This window comes from Vigna angularis, chromosome 1, assembly GCF_016808095.1.
Source record: "Vigna angularis cultivar LongXiaoDou No.4 chromosome 1, ASM1680809v1, whole genome shotgun sequence".
Taxonomy (NCBI): domain Eukaryota; kingdom Viridiplantae; phylum Streptophyta; class Magnoliopsida; order Fabales; family Fabaceae; genus Vigna; species Vigna angularis.
The window spans coordinates 20,774,831-20,790,944 of NC_068970.1; the positions used below are offsets into that span (position 1 = coordinate 20,774,831).

At 30.4% G+C, this 16,114-nt stretch overlaps 2 protein-coding genes across 2 annotated transcripts; one reads left to right on the forward strand and one right to left on the reverse strand.

The window, feature by feature from the left end:
- The first annotated feature begins 232 nt into the window (after positions 1–232).
- On the forward strand, positions 233–3,842 carry LOC108338828 (uncharacterized). Its single transcript, XM_017575868.2, has 4 exons — positions 233–1,184; positions 3,151–3,243; positions 3,336–3,403; positions 3,564–3,842. Exons 1-4 carry the CDS (start codon positions 531–533, stop codon positions 3,691–3,693), a joined length of 945 nt encoding a protein of 314 aa, XP_017431357.1. The 5' UTR covers positions 233–530; the 3' UTR covers positions 3,694–3,842.
- Positions 3,843–5,223: 1,381 nt separating this feature from the next.
- LOC108328739 (sugar transporter ERD6-like 6) lies at positions 5,224–14,212 on the reverse strand. The gene is made up of 18 exons (XM_017562635.2): positions 14,078–14,212; positions 13,928–13,990; positions 13,737–13,826; positions 11,440–11,499; positions 11,289–11,354; positions 7,956–8,021; positions 7,698–7,773; positions 7,201–7,265; positions 7,009–7,101; positions 6,840–6,920; positions 6,626–6,710; positions 6,475–6,521; positions 6,302–6,364; positions 6,167–6,226; positions 5,997–6,062; positions 5,848–5,907; positions 5,627–5,741; positions 5,224–5,549 (listed from the first exon to the last, which is right to left on the reverse strand). Exons 1-18 carry the CDS (start codon positions 14,210–14,212, stop codon positions 5,434–5,436), a joined length of 1,407 nt encoding a protein of 468 aa, XP_017418124.1. The 3' UTR covers positions 5,224–5,433.
- Positions 14,213–16,114: the final 1,902 nt, after the last annotated feature.

The window sequence follows — 16,114 nt, forward strand, 5'->3', positions numbered from 1 at the left end:
CCTGTGTGGGATCATACTCATTTTTATCAAAAACCCCTTAGATAAAGCTAATCGATTGAACCAACAATTGCTTGCTTGAGATGTTATGTCAATTAAACACAACAGACTTATTTATACCTCTACTTACGGACAGACTTAATTCTTATCTTTACATGTATAAAAGAGCTATTATAAATTTTTGTCAGAGGTCATGTTAAAATGAATTTAGGTTTAATTCATCATAATCAACAAGACCTTAACATATTAGTGTACACACTCAATCAGAATTGAGTGTGGAACCACAGTGTATATGGTTACATTTACAACTTTTGTACTTACAAAAACCTAAAAAAGCAGTTAGCGAGCGACAGTTAACTGCCAGCAATGTGTTGAAATTTGTCCTTCGTAAGAACCTCTCCTCTCTGTATGGCAAGTTATAACAACCCAGCACCAAACCTCACTAATCCAAGTTAACATTTCTCTTATATAAACCCTTCTCCATTCTCGACAATTTCACAGCTTAACGAAGAGTGATCACACAGACAGAGAAAATGGTGAACCTGGTTGCAGCGCAGAGACCATTGCTTCATGGGCTAATGAAGATGGCGGGGATCAGGCCGTACACGGTGGAGATTGAGCCCGGGACCGTGATGAGTTTCTGGGTCCCTTCAGAGACCATAACGAAGCCCAAGAAAAAAGAGGAAAAGCCCAGAATCATAGCGAAGCCCAGCAAGCCCACGGTGGTTCTGGTGCACGGTTTCGCCGGCGAAGGAATCGTGACATGGCAGTTCCAAGTGGGGGCGTTGACGAAGAAGTACGCTGTTTATGTTCCCGATCTTCTGTTCTTCGGAGGGTCCTCCACCGATAAAGCGGACAGGTCGCCAAGGTTTCAAGCGGAGTGTCTGGTGCGGGCCTTAAGGAAACTTGGGGTGGAGAAATGCATAGTGGTTGGGTTCAGTTACGGGGGAATGGTTTCGTTTAAGATGGCTGAGATGTACCCTGAAATGGTTGAAGGAATGGTTATTTCTGGGTCCATTGTCGCCATGTCGAACTCGCTAAGCGCCGCCTCGCTGCAACAGCTTGGTTTCTCTTCTTCTTCGGATCTCTTGATGCCTACCTCTGTTAAGGGTCTTAAGGCCCTCTTATCCGTCGCTGCTCACAAAAAACTCTGGTTTCCTGATCGTTTGCACAAAGATTTTCTTGAGGTATGTCTCTCTGTCTATAGGTTATTTTCCTCCCCTCTCTATCCCTAATGTGCTAATATCTTATTTTTAACCGAATATTTTTTAATTAGATGCGTTTCTGCTAAAAGTAAAAAATAATTCATATTATAAATATCATAAAACTGATACCACTTTTCAAAGCTCAATTTCATAAGAATTTATTAATTATTTTAAACATGTAGTTCAATTGAGACAAAAGGCAAAGTATCATAAACACTATAGATTCATCACTTACTTAACCTCTCTTTTAGTAGCATTTGATTTATAATTTGCTCTTTCTAAACAAACTTTTTTGTTGTTGCTAATTTTAGTATCAAATTGTGTGACAATATTAGTCTTGCTAATTTTCTTTTATTAAAGTGCTTTATTAAGAACTTATGTGGATCTGTACATATGCAAGTAGTGATTTTCTTTTCAATGCCAATGGTATTGTAAAAATAACAATAGTTCTCTTGTATCCTCAATAACTAGATCAAGTGAGTTACACAAGAAATCAAATCAATTTGGTTTTCATTAAGATTCTTTCAACTACCATAAGGTTAGAAGTCTAATTTGCAACTACATGGATAACTTATATTTTTCCATCTTTTATTACATGACTAGTATCATTAGATTTAAAAGAAAAAAAAAACCTCACTTTAGTATTGAACAAAGAAAATTAGTTTAATAATTTGAACTGTATTTCTGTTTCTTTCCTCTATTTGTTTTAATTTTATGTTAGAACAAATATTTTATCTCTGAAATGTTTAAACTTTAGTTTATTAAAATGGAAGAAACAAAAAAAAAAGTTTTACGTAACCAAGATGGAACTTAATTTTTTTTAAAAGACTAAACATGTATGTTTTACTATATATTTTTAATATTTTGTTTTGTCCATGTTCATTTATAAAGTTGCTTTCCTTTAATATTGAACTATTTTATAATAATCATGTTAGTGATTAAATACATTATAAATTTTGTAAATATGATTAATTTTATTTTTCTTTTCTTTATTTTTATAAAATTTAAAAACGATCACTATCACTATTTAAGCTTATTTTTGTTGAAAGAGATATCATATACAACATTACGCTTAAGACTTTATTATAACTTTTATTTCAATAGAAAGTTTTATAAGTAAAAGAAAATTTTATGAAAATCATACTCTAGATAATATTTTTATTTTGTTGCTAATATTCTACAAAGGTATCTTGTTTTATTTTTATAATTTAATATTTTAAATTCTTTTATATCATATCATTGCATTTTATATAGTAGAAAAAAAAAATCTTTGATAAGAAAGTGCACCTAAATTTTAAATTTATTATAATGATATTAGATGTTGTGACTTGATATCAAGGTGCATTCATTTATGTTCGTGATTATTTTAAGCTAATTAAATATGAGGCCACGTACTCTCCAATATGATATATCATCAATAAATGATGAAAATGTACACCTCACCAAATCCGTAACAGACCGACATGGAGGACATAAGAACGTATCGCCATTAAAGAAGAGAGCTTCCTTGATTATAGAAATCCACAACATAGTGAGTGGGGTCTGCCTCTTTTTTAGTTCTTTTGATACAGAAAATAACAAAAGATACAATCATTTTGTGGAGACAAATATGAAAAGAAGAACGTCTATTAATTAGTTCAACCACCTTAACCTAATAGGCAATTAAATATACCAAAGTTTGAAAATAAGGATTTTGATGTTCTCCTTATATAACTCAATTTATTAGTTTGACCTCGACAATAATACACAGAACATTCTAATCAACCATATTTGATATTTCAGATTGGTATTTCTCAATGATTTCTTTTGCATGTGACCAAAATCTCAAACGGGACTTTGGTTTTCTTCCTTTTTCAACAATTTTGTTTATAACTAATATTTATTAGGCTATAGGTTAATTTTTAAAGGCTTAAGATGGTTTAACTGTTTGTTGAGGGAATATTTGCAGGTGATGTTTACGAATAGAAAGGAACGGGCTGAACTATTGGAGGGCTTAGTAATTAGCAACAGAGATATGGTGGCCACCCCCAAATTTCCACAGGTAAAAATTATCAGTAATTTGCAGAGCTAGGTCTAGGTTTTAAATGTATACCATGCATGCATGCATGCATGACCTTCATGCTTCCTTTGCAGAGAATACATCTTTTATGGGGCCAGAACGATCAAATTTTCAAACTGGAGCTTGCACAAAATATGAAAGAGTAAGACTCTTGATAGATAAGAAAACAAAATCTATACCATATTGCACTTGCACGATGAATAAATAATATTATACAGAATGAAAGAACCCTAGTTATTGTTGTTTATTAGAGAGCAGTTGTAGTCATTTATTATTAACACGAGCGATGTTTAAAATGACAGAGAACTAGGGGATGGCACAACGTTTGAAAGCATAGAGAAAGCTGGTCACCTTGTTCAGCTGGAGCGACCCTGTGTCTACAATAGATGCCTCAAGAACTTTCTCTCTTCCTTCTTGACCAAAAATCATTAAGGTTTTCAAAATCTATTCTCTTCTCAATTGTTATATCTGTCCTTTAACCTAATGGAGATATATCTCATGCCTACGCTGTCTCTTATATATCCATTGTATTAAGAACAGCCAGAGACTACTTTTTGTATTTATGTTCCTTCCTTCCCTTCCTTTTCCAATTGTTTTACTTTAAACTTTGAGAAAAAAAAAAAGAGTATTGCTTTCTTAAATTTTTAAAATAATAAAAGACTGTGTTAAGCAATTAACCGGAGCAAAACTATTGCAACCTCTTATTTGAGAAATTCATATAATGATATTTTTCTTTTGTTGAAATATAATTGAAAACAACAAAATTCTTATATTTTCCTTCTTACTAATTCCTGTCATTTTAGTAGAATATATATATATATATATATATATATATATATATATATATATATATATATATATATATATATTAAAATGAGAGATTATTTTGATAAAAAAATTCATTCATACTTTGAATCTATCCACATAAAAACTTATCAGCATTTTAAATATAAAATCATAAAAAATGAGTTCATAAGTCTTGACTTTTATATAATATTTATTATTTTCATTGAGATTTAAAGTCATATACTATTCAATTCTAATAGAAAAATATAGTGTATTGGTAAAACTACTAACAACCATTACAAGAAAATCAATTGTTATCCACACAAATATACCAACGAATTTATATTGGTCCCAAATTTGTTTTGAATACTAGTTTTCTTCTTCTTTAATATTTAACAACTCAATTTATTTATTTTTGATAAAGTGTATGGATTCCATAAATAGTACTCTAAATTTATCTATATTAAGTCGAAACACGAATCAACATGATGTAAAATGTTTAATAATAATAATGATAATAATAATAATAACAATAATAATAACAGGATGACAAAAAAATCGCATCCGCAGAATATCCATTGATAAAATCCATGACGGATTATTTACGGATATTTACAACTCGCAAGTTGCGGGTAGAAGGTATTTTAATATCCGTTTATAAATGGGTAGGATGCAGTATTATATTATCTGTTTTTGCGAATATTCATTACCCGCAAAAAAACAAAAATAAAAATTTAATTTATATTTTACTAAGTTAAATTTAATTAAAATTAAAATTAATTTATATTATATAAGATTAAATTTAATTAAAATTAAATTTTAATTTATATTATATTTTATATATTTTTTGTAATTTTATTTTAATAATTTATAAAAATATATTTTTTTGGCAGTTCGTAGATATCCACGAATTTAAAAAGTATTTCACAAATACTTTTTAAATCGGTAACAGATCAGATAAGATAGTAAGTTGATTTTCTTTTTCGGATCAGTTTTAAGGAGATATCATTGAAAATTTGAGAGGAAACCAAATCTCAAACTTAAGAAAATCGACATAATAATAGAGATGAATGTAATCTCAAATTTTAATCGCTTTTTTATCTTATTTTTTCAATTTAATCTCATTATTTTAAAATGGCTTTTTGATTTAAAAAGCAGTGAATATAATAATTTGAGTTAGTTGAGTGTTAGAAGGTGGCACTAAAACTTAATAATTACGTGGTACTTGACAATAAATAAATTTTGATGTAGATAGAAATCCAAAAAATGGTTTGTTTTATATCCTCCCTCTCACCATCATCGTGAATGGCGGTTCCGGTTGCATGAGGTCTGCCCCCTCTTCAACTGCAATTCATGGTCGCTTAATGATCATGGATCCAGATAAATCTATCTAATAAACGATGCCTGAATTTCTTCCAATGTTCTGTCCTTGGTCTCCGGAACCAAAAGTATCGAAAAAACAACGGTGATGGCAGAAAAAATGGCGTAAATTGTGAATGTTCCTGTTCACAACCAGACACTACTCAGTCTTATCATAACTGCAATAGCATGCATGCAAAAAATAACGAAAGAAAGAGACCTGAAGTGCTCCAATTCAAGAGCAAATTTGCAGTCATGGTGATTACCGACGCAGTGAACCAGTTAAAAAACGTAGCTGTGCTTCCAGCAAGGCCTTTAATATTTGGTGGAAGTATCTGAAACCAACATCAGCATCATTGTAGCAGTTGCGGCTCAGTTTTAAGCAGAAAGATTCAACACCATTCTAACATTCTATAAGCGGAAAGAGGTGTTTCTGCATACCTCAGACATTATAATCCAAGGAATTGGTCCAACGCCTAGAGAAAATCCAATGACCAAAGCCTGAACAGAACACACTTGATCAAGTTCACAAAGTATAAAAGATACGAAGCATAAAATGAATGAACCGCGCTAAATCAATAAAATCATACCACAAGCCCCATAACAGAGAGCATTGCTAGTAATTGATGAAGGTCAGAATCATTTGACACCACTCTCTGGATTCAATAAAGGAAAGGTATTATTTAACAAAAATATTACCAATTAAGCTTTAATGTTGAATAGATCAGCTTCAAATTAGTGATTAATTAGTATTAATAACCTCCAAATAGAATGCGGTAGCTACAACGAGGAGGCTAAGTGTCATTATAGACGAGGATAACTGCAAAAGAATTAATTAATGTAAATTAAACTTTTAATTTTTCAGAGATAAATTGTTGGTTGTCTTGATACTCACTATTAGGAGCATCCTTCTCCCACTTCTGTCAACCAACGATGTCGCAATCCCAGTCATTGCGACCTATGAGTTGAAAGATTAAGAAAGTTAATTAACAATGAGAATTCATCAGCTTCACAATTTGACACTCACATGAACTCAATATCTATTATAGAGTATGTGCAGATTTTGACCTGCATAGCTCCAAGTCCAAATGTAGCAACATCACTCGATGATATTCCTGTTATACCACAACAATATATCTATTATATTGCTACTAATACAAAGCTTACATAACACCAAAAGTGATAAATAATCGATGAAAAAAAGTATTTAATTAATTACCTGCACTTGCAAATATGTTACTAGAATAGAAAAAAACACCGTTGATACCAGAAAGTTGCTGGAGCACAAGTAGTCCAATACCAATCTGCAAGGTGCATGCACATGCACCCAGATAGCAGAAGTCAGAAGATTTAATTTTGATTATCACCCAATAAAAAATATAGCAAAACAATGATAAATTCGAACAAGAACACCAAAGTGGAGTCATATAAACCATTAAAGGAAACCGATATCTTTTCCTCTTGAGATCTCCAAACTGTAAAGTATCTGTTCTGTTGTTCGACACCAGAGAACCCTAGCATGATAATTAAATGTCTTATTAAAAGTGTGGTCCGAGTGAAGATGGAGTGGCTTTTGAGTTATGTATGTGTGTGATGAAGGACCTGGATTTCTTGTGCTTCCATAGTAATGTCAACGTTGGGTCCTCGTAAAGTTTTTAAGGAGGCTTCAAACTTTTCTATCATGCCCATTTCGGCCTACACATTAAGAAACAAAACTGAAATTCCAAAAGATTGCAAATAAGAATAGAAATGATCCATTTGCTATATAATATATTAATTTTGTATGATCCATACCAACCATCTAGGAGATTCTGGAATGAAATATAGCCCGGGTATTAGGATTCCACAGGGAATAACTCCTGCAAAAAAAGGAACAAAGAATGCCTCGTTATATAACAAATATTTGTCTTTATTTTTCTTCAGCTTTTAGTTGTAAAAATTCCATTTCTTTTAACTTCTGTACAAGAGATTTATATTGTATGGATAACTTTAAATAAACCAATCCCTATTTGAAGTAAATATGTAAAATATGGATCTGTACATATAGTGGTTAGTATTGTTTACGTGGAGACTTGTTCTTTTCAGGCTTTGTTTTTGCCCTAATTCACCTTAATTGATCCATATAAGTGAAAAACAAATCATATTTTTTAGAGATTACTGGTGCATAGTGTACTTTAATTTTGTATGAAAAATATTATTTATATAATATCTAATTCAACTCTTCTTGTTTCCATCATTTAACATTATTCATTAATTTGACAGTAGATATATATACAGAGTTAAATTTTCACCTAATATTGCTAGAATTCTCCAATTGACAAAAAGGCCCAACAAATAAGCCAGCATTATCCCAATAGTAACTGAAAGCTACAGAAAAAACAACATAAGTATATATTTATATACATATAATATATATATATATATATATATATATATATATATATATATATATATATATATATATGTGTGTGTGTATATGTATGAATAATTAGTTGGATATGAAGTAATAACTAATTAATAGCAGATGGCTAATCATAACCATAGCTAACCTGGTTCACAGATCCAAGAGTACCTCTCATGGTTCTAGGTGCTATCTCTGCTATATAAATAGGTACCTAAACATACATATACCAGTTAGTTTCATGAGAAAGTCACAACCTGCACCAATTTGTAACACATTTTTACTCCTCATCTTGTTTACATGATTTAACTTTATTTTTAAATTATAATTAATATTAATGAAACATTTTACTTCTTAAAAACACTTTTTAAACTTTAATTCTTTCTCATAATTAATATATTTGATGTTTTGATTTAATTGTACTGGTTATGCACGTGAACTGTTTAAGTTAAGTTTCCGTGTTTTATACAAGTTATCTTTTGTTCATATTTATTTCACTTAAATAAAGATTCGTAATCAAAGAAATTTTTTTTAAGAAAATTGGGGTAAGAATAATTTTTTTATAGAAAAACGTTAAGAATTTAATTTGGATATTATTGACAAAAGACTAGAAGGAGTATATTATTATAAAAATTCTTACCTTTTCAAACTGTATATAAAAGTAAAAACGGTTTTCTGATATATGTTTTCTCATCACATGACAAAGAAAGATAGAAACTTGAAAAAATGAAAGAAAGAGAAAGATAGATGTACGTGAGTTGATGAATAAAAGAACATATAAATAAAACGAAAAAAAAGGTGTATATGTTAATTGTGTGGAAAAATTAAAATCTTGATTTTATCATTCAATAAATAGTTATATAATGATTCAACAAGACTAAACACTTTTATTTTATATAAATTGTACAAAAGATACTGAAAATGGGACGAAAGTCATATTTAAATTAAACTCAAACATATATTCAATCTATAAATGTGCATGATAGAAAATGAAACAGAAATGAGTCATATTTTCGCGATTTTTGTATTCTTCCTGGTTTTTAACAAGCATGTTTTACACTGGTGGAGTTGTCATATTGTTCAAACAATTTAGATGATTTTGGACTCAGATTGCTCATGTATTAGTTTATTTGTTCTTAATCTCCACCAAATTTTTTATGTATTGTTTGGACTTGGTCTTCACCTTGGGCTTGTACAATTATTTTTGGGCCGTTTCTTCTCGTACAGTCATAAATTTCTTTTTGCACCCATGAAAGAAACATAAAAAATGACTTTCGGATTCTGCAATTCGAAAGCTTTAAGCATTATACAATTCGAAAAAGTAAAAATATTTTTGAATTGCATATCCTAGAAGTTTATTGGAAGTTATTTTTAATTTATACAATGCATAATTTGAAAGTCAAAAAAATGGTTTTTGAAACATGTAATCTAAAAACGACAAAATAGGAAACTTATTTATATGGGATGTAAGAAGAAAGTTTTGGATGTGCAAGAAAGATAATGCCTCTCAAATTTGTTGGTGACAAATTTATTATTCCTTATAGGTAAAGTGGTCATGGATTCGATTTTTCAAAATCAAATTAACATCTAATCTAAATTCAATAAGATAGATTAGATCTATAACTACATCAGTTATATTTTTATTTTTTTTCTAATTTAATTTAAATTAAATTAAATTTAGATTCAATTTACTTTGACGATTAGATTAAATCTACTGAAATTAATCTAATATATCTAATAATTAGATCCATTATATATAAGACTGGATGACTCGACTTAATTTTGACCCAAGTTGAATCATGTTAACTTAAATCTAGTCCACTTGGTTTTACTTGGGTTTGGATAGCCTGACCTCAATATTGGCCAAAACTAAAGTGAATCTATTTGGGTCCAGACTAACTTAACTTGATTTAAACTCGTGCCGACTCAACTCTACTTGGGTCTAGGCCAACCTAGCTTCATTTGAGTCTAAGTCGACTCAACTCAATCCAGGTCCAAGTCAATTCAGCTCGATCTAGACCCACACTGACTCGACTTCACTCTAGGTTTAGGATGACTTATCTCGACCTTGGGCACAAGATGACTAGGTTCGACCCTAGTTTTGAGATGACTTAGTTTGACTCTTCAATTTGGACTAACTTGCCTCGACCTTTGACTTTGACTAACATATTTCAAACTTTAGCTTGGTCAAATTTGCTCGACCTCCACCTAAGACAACTCGACCTAACCTCTAACCCAAGACGTTTCAACTGAACCTCTAGCTTAGGATGACTCATCTCGACCTTTATTCTAGGCCAACTCAGCCTGATTTTTTGAACTGGGTTGACTCTACTCGACTTTAAATCTGAGTGAACTCGACATGAATTTCAACCTAGCCTAACTCTTCTTGATTCTTTGGCCAAGACAAACTCTTCTTAACCTTCATACCAAGAAAAATCAACTCAACATTTTAGTGTGGGTCAACTTAACTAAATTTTTAGCCCATACCAACTCATCTCGGTCTTCATATCGAGCCAACTTAGTTTGATTTTTCAGTTTAGATCGACTCGACTTGAATCTAGACCTAAGCCGACTCATCTTAATTTTTTGCCCAGATGATTCATCTTGATCTTTATACTAGCCCAACTCAACTCAATCTCGGGTCCATAATGCCTCCACTCTACCTTTTGGTCAAGATTGAGTTGCCTCAAACGTTGACCCGGGCCAACTTTTCTTGGCCTTTAACCCATATTTACTCGCTTTGACTTTCAGTGACTCAACTCGACATTTGGTCTAAGCTTGACCTTCAAACCATATCGACTTGTTTTGACCTTTGGCTTAGGGCAACTTGGTTTATTCTTTGTCTTGGCCTTCGACCTGAACAAACTTGCATATACTTAGGTCAATTTTGTTCAACCTTCATCTTGGACGGACTCGACTCGACTTTTAATCTGAACCAACTTTGTTTGACCTTGAATCCATGTCAACTTAACTCAATCTAATATTTAGTCATCTTTCTCTACTTAGATGCAGATTGATTTTGGATTTTTAAAATAAAAAAAGTTGAATTTAAATGTAACTCAAATCTAATTAAGTAGATTGTATTTAAAATTAAAAAATATAGATTTAAATTTAGAATAAATTCATATAGAATTAAGAGTAATATAAAGTTCATTTTTTTTATCCACCCTAATCTTAAAATCTAATTGATGCTACTCTCCATACGTTTATTTAACAACTTTTCATATCTAATGTTTAAGTTTAAAGAAACAATTTTATATGGTAAAATTCATAAATCCAGTCTGAACAAAATCGCAAAATATTAATTTTGTTCGATGTAAATTTGATTTAAAATTAAAATTTGAATTTGATTTTTATATATTTGATTGAAATAATGTTTAATAAAAATGTAAACCTAAATTCTAAATATCTCAAGCATGTGTAGCTACTCTATGATATTTATTAGTCAAGGAACCAATAAAGAGCTGTAAATCAGGATTACCACATAAGAGATTATTCCCACGCCAAAACCTTCCATTAATCTTCCCAAAAATAGAAGCGACGAATCCTAAAAGAATAGTAATAAATATGATTAGCAAGTCATTTAGGAAGTCATTTAATTATGGCAACAATTTTCAAATGTTAATACTTACCTTCGCTATAGAAATGACGAGCCATCCAAATATATTTGGAACTGCTGCGAATATTAGTGACTGCAATTCAACGTGCCAAAATAATAAATTTCAAAATTAGAAATTAATCTTTTTTATTAATTTTAAACATAATTAAGTTTTAAATCTCTCACAATTTTGGATATTTTTAATTGAATTTCTATTAATTTCTTTGCTATTGAGTAATACAATTTTTTATACTTTTCTATTGAGCATATGATAGTTAATTTTAGTTGTTATCTTACTTTGTTTGTTTAATTGTCTATCACATATTATTTTTGTTTTAATATTAAACCACGTAGTTTTGTGTTTATAAATGACTTTTATTGTTGGATGAAAGGTAAGTGAAATCGAAGAGGAAAACAAAATAAAAACCTAAATACAGTACTGGAAGACTGCAGTTGGTATGATAATCCACAGTGGTGCAAACTCAGAACTCATTCAAGGGCTCCTTTAGGGCTGCAGATTGCAAAGAATAAAGCCACTGCATGGATTTTATAATAAAATAACATCCGGTGTTGGAAGTGAAGGGTCTTTTGATGATGGGATGTAGCCTAGAGGCCGAGCACAAACAAATGGAGAATTCGACAAGAAGATAGACTATCATAAGTTAGTCGAGTAGCATGGATAGCTCAATAAGACGTATATATAATCCGGTTAGCTTGATGGGATGTTTGAATAATTTATAAAGCTTAGCAGAAAGTGTGGAGATCTTGAATAGTTTGAAAAGGGACATGGAGAGCTCAGTGGAACATGGGGTTAGGTCAGTTAATTCGGTGAGGTGTCTACATAGCTTGATTAAGTCACTGGAACAAGTAGAGTGCTTAGATTGTTCGATGGAGCAAGTGAACGTCTAGGAAAACTTAAAAGGGAGCTTAGGTAGCTTGGTAGATTATGTAAATAACTCAAATAAATCAGTGGAGCATGTGGGAAGCTCACATAACTCGGTGGTGTATACGTACAACTTAGATAACTCGCGAACATGTACGAAGATAAACTTATTATTCAAATGTTAGAGCTTGGAAGAGGCGATTTGCAATAGAGAATTGAAAAGGAAGTTAAAGGAAATTGAAAGTCATAAGCAAGCTTAGAGAGAAGAAAGTAGGTTTTTGCATAAGCGACGCCTGAAACTTGAACAATAAGTGTTAAGTTTGCAAGAGTAATTGCAAGCCGAGAATGATCTTAGAGTTGTACTGGAGGTGCAAGATGAGAAGTGATGACTTGAAATGGATAATGAGTTTGGTACGTGAGAATTGTCTAATCTCTTTACAAGAGCTCAACCTATTGAGATGAACTTGGTTAATGACAAGTCGACCACAAAAAGAATAAAGAATCCACTTAAGGATAAGTTGATCAAGGTTAAGAAGAAGTCAATCAAAGTAAAGAACAAGTGAGTCACAATGAAAGATAAGTCATCCATGTAAAAAGTGAAGAACCTGACTATTAATGGATGGAGTAAATTCGATATGGAATGCACATGACAAAGTCGGGTATGTAAGGAAGAAAGATGAAAGACAAAATAAACATTCAAGTTTATCAGATAATTTTGTTAAATAAACTTAAATCTGGATAGTTGCAAATTATTATATTAATTATCTTAAAATATTGAAAGGTTAAAAATACTTATAGTAAAGATTAAGACCTCCAATAAAATTTATTAATTGTAGTAGTAATAATCATGTAGTCAAAAGACCATCTTAAAAGGTTTATAAATAATATATGTATTACTCAATATAAAATACAAATAAATCATAATACATAAAGTGTTTATCAAGAAAGACTTGTTGTCAAGAAAATCAACTTACACGTGTTCCTAGAATACTTCCCCGAGATGCCTCTACTTAGGTTTTTGGAAGAAAGATTTAGCCCTTTTATAATATCATTTGAACAATTAAAACTGCTTTTAAACTGCGGAGGGTTACACAAATTGAAACACCTTTGACACCAGCTCCTGGTCTTCATTTTTGCATGAATATTTAGATTTCACGAGAACAACCAGTAAAAGTGTCCCTATTATAATCTGATGATTCGTATGAAAGACAAAAAATGTAGAGAATATGTCACGTCAGGTCAAAACATATCATAGTAAAAACTACATTTCCATTAATATTTAAAAGAAATGAAACTAAATCTAGATTTTTAAAAATGATAACACAAAATTAAAAAAAAAACACTCAAAATAATAGGAGAACATAAGGTATTAAATCTTAATTCTTTACAAATGGTTGAAATTGTAATATATCCAAAATGATCAAAACATATTGGTAATAGTAGAATACCTCTTTACGTCCGAAGTATTCCGCTATTTGGCCGCTGACTGTTGCTCCCACCATTGCTCCAACGTTAGATAAAGATCCGAACATTGAAAACTGTCTCAACAAGATATTCCACAAATCAGTACGTAATCTGATTACAAATATCTTTAAGATTGAAAGCCACACACCAAATCTAATAATTAACTAAATAATACCCTTGATATTGAGAGATTAAGATCTCGAATCATATCAACTTGTGTTGGAGAAGAATAACCACACTGTATGAATAATATAAGAAAAATAAACAATAAAAAAAAAAAGGAGCAAAGAGTGAAAGGGGGCATAGTGATGTATAATGTAAAGACCGTGAAACCGAATTGGATAGGACCCAATGCAACGACGAGAACGCATAGCACAACAAAGAGATTGCCACTTGCAGCGTTGGTGTTGACGAACGGTGTCCTAAGGTTCCTAGCATCCTCATGGTCCCCAAATGGCATTGCTACTGTTCTAATCAAATTTCTTAGATTATTAGTTCCAATTCCTAATGTTTCGTCAATAAACACTAATTCAAAAGAGTTGTGGGAGATTCTAACTGAAGAGGAACGAGATCTGAGAAGTGTAAAGTGGAGCTAGGTTTTATGTAAAATGACCGAGTCATTTGGATGTGAGAGAAATATGTGGCCAACAAAACATTAAATATCATGATATTATAATAATTTTTTTAACAATTATTTTTAATAATAAATAACATGTCACTATTATTTTATTGGTCTATATATTTAAAACAAATCAATAACAAATTACTACACAAGCGATTGTCAAGTTATAAAAAAAAATTAAAAAAAAATTACTTAAATATTCTGAGGCCGTACTGAATGTGCAAACCATGCAGAAAAGGAAATGCAAAATCTATTACTCATTTCATTAGAAGCTCGGTTATGAATTAAATGTTTGAGTTATCCGGGACTGGATAAAATCTATAAATGTTCACCTGTAAATTTTGCTTCCAATATTAAAAAAAGAGAGTTATGTATTAGTATCTTACATAAATACTTAACGTGATTTCTTTTAAAAGAAGTTGAAAGAAGGAAAAATAATTTTTTATTTTTTAAAATAAATATTTATATTAGTGTTAATTTAATAAAAACTAATTAAAATAAAATAAATATTAAAAATAAATAATATTAGTATCAATACGAATTTATATAAATATTAAAAATAAATAAAGATAATGTCAGTTATTAAATTAATTTCTTTAAAGTTGAGAAAATATATTTTTTAAAATTTATTTATTAAATAAATATTTGTGATAATCTAGATTTAATGAATATTAACTAAAACAAATATAAAAAATAAATAAAATTAATGTCAATTTAGTTAACACTAACTGAAACAAATATTAAAAATAATACCGTTAGTGTTGGCTTAATAATTGATAACTAAAATAAACATTAAAACTAAATAAGTTAGTGTTTGATTAATGTACCTTAACCTTATTTATCTTTAATATTTGTATTTCTTTAAGTTTATGTGGACTAAGTCGGGGTTATGTTATATATAATGAATTAGTACGCATTTTTGACGAACAATATGAATACTACATTATTTTTAATTTAAATGTTCAAATTTAAAGATGACAAATATTTTCACTCACAATTTTCTTCTCTCACTTTATTTATAAATATTAACACATTAATTTTCTTCATTCACATTTAAAAATATTTTTACATTTATCTCTTTCATCCATATTTATCTCCTTACACACTATAAGAAAAATAGATATTATTGACAATCAAAATCTACTAGTAATGCTTAAAACTACCGGTAATGATTAAAATTTGTTGCTAAATCGAAATTACTAACAATTTATCAACGCAAAGAATTCATCGGTAAACTTTCCCGACAGACTTTTTGTTTCATCGATAATTACTAACAAAAAATTCATTGGTAAAATCTGTTAATAATTACCAACGAAAAAATTTATCGGTAAACATCACAACTTGATTCATCTTCCTTGCTCTTTTTCCTTATTTTTCTTTTTTTTTTTTCAAAATTTGCCACCAACAAAACAATGTCACCCCAAAACAACCACCACTACAACCAATTTATTTTTAAAAATGAAAATCACAGCGAACCATCAAACGCGGGAGGAAGAAACCTCATCCTAATGATGTTCAAAACTTTGTTCTCAATAGTGAGATTTTTCCGCGATTCTCATATTTAAGAGAGAAAGAGGAAAGGAATAAAGATGTTGTTGGTGTTGGTGATGTTCCTAGTTGCATTATTGCGAACATTGTAGAGGCTCGTCGGAAAAACTGAAATGCGAACATTATAGAAGAAAAAGAAGAAGATTTTGTCGGTGGTGTTGGTGACTAATCTGATCTTTGACGTGGTCAGTT

Bases quoted from the DNA above. Each gene is read 5' to 3' on its own strand.
- LOC108338828 (XM_017575868.2), top strand. From the start codon at position 531: ATGGTGAACCTGGTTGCAGCGCAGAGACCATTGCTTCATGGGCTAATG. The intron at 1,185-3,150 runs GTATGTCTCTCT...GAATATTTGCAG, and splicing joins TGCACAAAGATTTTCTTGAG to GTGATGTTTACGAATAGAAA. The intron at 3,404-3,563 runs GTAAGACTCTTG...TTAAAATGACAG, and splicing joins CTTGCACAAAATATGAAAGA to AGAACTAGGGGATGGCACAA.
- LOC108328739 (XM_017562635.2), bottom strand. From the start codon at position 14,212: ATGCCATTTGGGGACCATGAGGATGCTAGGAACCTTAGGACACCGTTC. The intron at 13,991-14,077 runs GTCTTTACATTA...TTATTCATACAG, and splicing joins CTATCCAATTCGGTTTCACG to TGTGGTTATTCTTCTCCAAC. The intron at 6,921-7,008 runs GTCCTTCATCAC...TTATCATGCTAG, and splicing joins TGGAAGCACAAGAAATCCAG to GGTTCTCTGGTGTCGAACAA.